The sequence below is a fragment of the Quercus suber genome, unplaced genomic scaffold (assembly GCF_002906115.3).
Source record: "Quercus suber isolate HL8 unplaced genomic scaffold, Cork oak 2.0 scaffold_143, whole genome shotgun sequence".
Classification (NCBI taxonomy): Eukaryota; Viridiplantae; Streptophyta; class Magnoliopsida; order Fagales; family Fagaceae; genus Quercus; species Quercus suber.
In genome coordinates, this window is record NW_027069604.1 from 1,072,086 (window position 1) to 1,077,291 (window position 5,206).

At 34.8% G+C, this 5,206-nt stretch overlaps 3 protein-coding genes across 3 annotated transcripts; 2 read left to right on the forward strand and 1 right to left on the reverse strand.

The window, feature by feature from the left end:
* Positions 1 to 1,045: 1,045 nt before the first annotated feature.
* LOC112036541 (ESCRT-related protein CHMP1B) lies at positions 1,046 to 2,105 on the reverse strand. Its single transcript, XM_024069379.2, has one exon. The coding sequence runs from the start codon at positions 1,811 to 1,813 to the stop codon at positions 1,196 to 1,198; it is 618 nt and encodes a 205-aa protein (XP_023925147.1). The 5' UTR covers positions 1,814 to 2,105; the 3' UTR covers positions 1,046 to 1,195.
* A 1,548-nt stretch (positions 2,106 to 3,653) lies between these two features.
* LOC112036522 (uncharacterized) lies at positions 3,654 to 4,163 on the forward strand. The gene has a single exon (XM_024069356.1). It carries the CDS (start codon positions 3,654 to 3,656, stop codon positions 4,161 to 4,163), a length of 510 nt encoding a protein of 169 aa, XP_023925124.1.
* Positions 4,164 to 4,245: 82 nt separating this feature from the next.
* LOC112036520 (uncharacterized) lies at positions 4,246 to 4,635 on the forward strand. Its single transcript, XM_024069355.1, has one exon. It carries the CDS (start codon positions 4,246 to 4,248, stop codon positions 4,633 to 4,635), a length of 390 nt encoding a protein of 129 aa, XP_023925123.1.
* The last annotated feature ends 571 nt before the right edge of the window (positions 4,636 to 5,206 follow it).

The window sequence follows — 5,206 nt, forward strand, 5'->3', positions numbered from 1 at the left end:
AGTAGAACGCAACCCAAGTTAAAATAATTCATCACTTCAACAATTAAGCATAACAAAAATATTTCATTTCACCTCCATGTCCAAACTTCCCCCACTTCAACTACATTATATTTTTGCAACAGAACTATAAGAGTACAAGCTAGACTCTTCATATTGAATAAATCATTCAGTACTTCTTTGAAACTCACTACTACTCCTTTAATACCTCCAGAAAAACTGAAGTTATTATCCTCTCTTCAGTCATGCGATTTCATCTCTGAACTCCGTATCACTCACCACATGCCTGGCATTCTTAGCATCAAGAAATGCCTTCCAAACTTTAGCTCAACTCATAGTTACATAAAAACTTAAAATATTCCTATCATATCCCTCAGATCCCCTTTCTCCAATAGCCAGCTTTTCAACCCCCGTGAAAATCCATCACCACTAAAACATAACTAGTACAAAACAACATACAAAACCGACTAAAAAGAAACAAAGATGTCCCAAGATTTTTGACAGATACTCTTAACTGAAAGGCAAGCATTTACATCTTCTTGGTCATCATAAGTATAAATCAGAGTAATCATAAAATATAGCTGCACTTAAGCACAACAGACAAAAAACACCATTGCCGACCTACCATACCAACCCATAATCCAGATACTACATACAGTTTTTCATAGCATCAGTGTAAAACAAACCAAACATAAACATTAGTACTCAACCATAACAAAAATCCTAGATCCCTCTTCAATCAAATCTAGACATACCAACTTTCTCCCACACCAAACTTCCTGCACACATAAAAAACCCAGACACCCAATTCACTCAATCTACACAAGCAACACATTCTTTCACCACAATAAGCAAACTCAAATACCATTTTTAAGGCAATAACAATAGCCGGAATCCTATAAAACAAGAATCGTCAACTGTAATTGACAATCCTCAGAGTCTCACAGAACAACCAGTCAGTCATCAACAACACTCATATCATCAAATTTCATCAAATGCAAATTTCATCACAAACACACACACATAACCACGATAACTGGAATCCGAATTGAGTAAAATTTACAGAATATAAAAATTAAAATTCACCGTATTTAACATTCCTCAGTAACTAATCATACACATATCACATTCTCACATAATAATAATAATAATAATAATAAGTATCACCAAATTCTCATCAAAACCCAACAAACCATTATTACCCTCTGGCCTTAAGCTCGGCGAGCCGCCTCGACAGATCATCCTCATCGACCTTCTCCGACGTGGACTCCTTCGTCGGCACGGCATGCGCCGCCGGCTGAGGCAGACCGACGGAGACCTCGAGGCCGTAATCATCCGCCACCTGTTGCATCAAGCTGTTCACCTCCCCTTCCGGCGTCGACAGCGAGGTCGAACCGGCCATCGCGCTCTCCATGAACTCGGCCTGGACCTCCATGTTCACAAACTGCTTCTCGAACGAGTCCATAGTCTCGGACATCTTCTGGAGATTCCCGGTGGCGAGCGATGACTCGAGGGACTTCACGATGTTCCCCATGGACTTGTTGATCGTGGACATCTTCGCCTGCGTGTCGAGGCGAGCCACGACGGCGTCAAGGCGAGAGGCGAGGCGGAGATAGTTCATCTGCTCGGTGCGTTTACGGATTGCGTTCTCGGCGTAGATTCGAGCTCCGTCGATGTTGCCTTTCTCCATGGCTTTCTTGATCTTCAGCTTCTCGGATTTCTCCTCCTTCTCGCATTTCTTGGCCTGGCGTTGGAGCGATTTGGATGTGAATTTCAGCTCCATGATCTGGTTCAAAAGCTTCTCTGTGTTTCCCATGGCTGAGAATTTGGGAATCGGATTTCGAATTCTAGGGTTTTGCTTTTTCAGAGAGAAAGAGAGAGAGAGAGGGATTTGTTGAATTCTGGATTTGGGTTTGATTAGGGGGTAAGAGATATGGAGGAATGAATGGACGGTGCTGATCTTTTGGACCGAAGCGAGTAAGCGTTAATCACCGTTGGATTTATGTGGGTCCGGTGTGAGCATGTCGGGTAGGTCCAGATTTAAATATTCGGATTTCTGAGTTCTGAGTTCTTTCTGAGGAAATAAGGAAAAGTAGAAGGAAATTTCTACGAATGAGGAAATAAGGAAGCGTGTTTGAGTTAAAAGCGGGACAAGGTAACCGTTGAGATTGGAATAGTAATTAGAAATGCTATTAACTTTTTTTTTCATTTTTTTGGGTTAAGAGTCCTCTTTGTTGGTTGAATTTTAGGAAAGATGGGAAAAAAAAAATTGAGAGAAAATGGGTGAGAAAAAAATTTTTGTGGATGTTTGGCCGGAGGGAGGAGAGGAAAAAAAATTTGTGGGACCTAAATTTTTTCTCTCCGTTAAGAGTTATGACAAAATTTCAACTCTATTTTTTATGTAAGTAGAATTCATTCTATACAACCCTAAGATATTTTACTAAGAATAAAATTTAGTTATAAAATTGGTTATAGTTTTAGACTATATAACCTTACTCAATATCTTTATATTTGAGATGAATTTTGACAAATTTAACATTGGATTACATATTCTTCTTATATTTTTCATACTTGCAAATTTTTAGAAAATTAAAGGTTAATAGTTAAATCATCAATAAATTGTTTAAATTATAAGTTTTTGTAGTTTAAAATTATGTATAAAATATAAACTTATAGATCATATAGTAAATAATATCCAATTGATATAAAATTTTGCGTGTATACTAAGAGCGTAAAAATTAAAGGTTAATAGTTAAATCATCAATAAATTGTTTAAATTATAAGTTTTTTATAGTTTAAAATTATGCATAAAATATAAACTTATAAATCATATGGTAAATAATATTCAATTGACATAAAATTTTACGTGTATACTAAGAGCATAAAGAACATGTAATATAATGATTGGATTTTTAAAATATTTAGTAATATTTATTTTATTGAATAAGGTTATAGCATTAAGCTTAAGCTATAACTAATTTTGTCATTTTTCTAATTGAGTTAACTAGAATTCACATATTATTAACCATTCTTAAGAATAGTCGAATTCTCAAGTTTGAATTGACTTGTTAATAACTACTTGTTAGATTGGTAGTTGTGAAATATTTTGTATGATTAGACTTATTATATACCATACTAGTTGAAGTCTCATGCTTTGAACAATTTTGCTTATGTTATTTAATATATAATTTATTTGAAAAATAATAAAAAATGAATAATTATTAATACATAATTTTAGAATTCACACCTGACATATCGAGTAGTTGCTTATAACAAAATATTTGTATCTGTTATGTCTATTATGTCTATTATTGAGTAGTATATCTTTTCTTACCCAAAAAAAAAAAAAAAAGACTTCTACGAATTCAAGCCATAAATAACATATGCACTAGATATTTTAGTTTTTCCAACATACTTGATTGTATAAAATAAAATGAATTTCTTTTTTTGAATGTTAAAATATATAATCAAGAACAAATTTCTTTTTTTGAACGTCAAAATATATAATCAAGATTGTTTTCATGTATAAGTGAATGTTATGTATATAAAAATTTTGATTCTACATATCGTTTTCTCCAATACCCCAATAAATTTCAAATCCTGCAAAAAAGAAGAAATTGTATGAAAGAGTCAAGCTTGAAAGTTGGCACTATAACATGCAAACAACGCACTGGTTACCTCCATCACCAACTCAGTACAAGGCCAACAGTGATGGGGCGATTTTTCTGGACACAGGCACTGCTGGCATCGGAGTAGTGATACGAGATTCAGAGGGTATGGTGATTGCAGCGCTATCGGAACGCATTCCATTACCAGCCACAGTGGAGGACGTGGAGGCCTTGGCTTGCAGGAAAGCCATCTCTTTCGCCATTGAACTCAATCTACAAGATGTAGTTTTTGAGGTAGACTCCGAGATCATCTACAAGCATCTAGTTTCGGACTCAAAGTGCATGACAGCTTTTGGTCACATCGTGGAGGACTCACACAGGCTAGCTACAAGTTTGAGAAGTGTGTCTTTCTCACATGTTAGACGGAAAGGAAATAAAGTTGCTGATAAGCTTGCTAAGTTAGCAAAATTCTTGTATGAACCACAAATTTGGCTTGAAGACATCCACAGTGATGTGTCAAACTTTGTAATTCTTGACCGAAGTTTTCTGTTTCAGTAATGAAATTTCACGCTTTGGATTCTCAAAAAAAAAAAAAAAAAAAAAAGCTGGCATCGGAGTAGTGATACGAGATTCAGAGGGTATGGTGATTGCAGCGCTATCGGAACGCATTCCATTACCAGCCACAGTGGAGGACGTGGAGGCCTTGGCTTGCAGGAAAGCCATCTCTTTCGCCATTGAACTCAATCTACAAGATGTAGTTTTTGAGGTAGACTCCGAGATCATCTACAAGCATCTAGTTTCGGACTCAAAGTGCATGACAGCTTTTGGTCACATCGTGGAGGACTCACACAGGCTAGCTACAAGTTTGAGAAGTGTGTCTTTCTCACATGTTAGACGGAAAGGAAATAAAGTTGCTGATAAGCTTGCTAAGTTAGCAAAATTCTTGTATGAACCACAAATTTGGCTTGAAGACATCCACAGTGATGTGTCAAACTTTGTAATTCTTGACCGAAGTTTTCTGTTTCAGTAATGAAATTTCACGCTTTGGATTCTCAAAAAAAAAAAAAAAAAAAAAAATGCAATATATGTTACTTTGAAATTTAATTTAATTCATTTAATACCTAATTTCTTAATATTTTCATTTTCATAAAAGTTAGAACTTGGACTATACTATATATGCCACTTTGACGGAAAATTATTAAATAGTTCAGGTGCAATACTCTTGGAATACGTGAGTATTATCCCACTTTGACTAACTTAGTTGCTTAATAGTGAGATAAAAAGTGATTTTAGCAAATAAAAAGTTAAACTTATTTGTTTAAAATCAAACTTATACAAAAATAAGTTAAGCAGCAAACATGTAATACAATATTACATAATTTAACATATCATGAACAAATTCCTTCATATCATAGTTACACAAGATTTCATGGGGCCTAATTGGCACCAAATTTTAATACATTAATACCAAGAAATTTCAATTCCACTGCAAAATATAATCTTAATTTCATGGGGCCTATTTATAATTCAAGTTAATAAAGTAGTTTACATGATTTTTACCCAGGATGTTTATGTCATAAGTTTTTCTTTGGCAAAGGAAT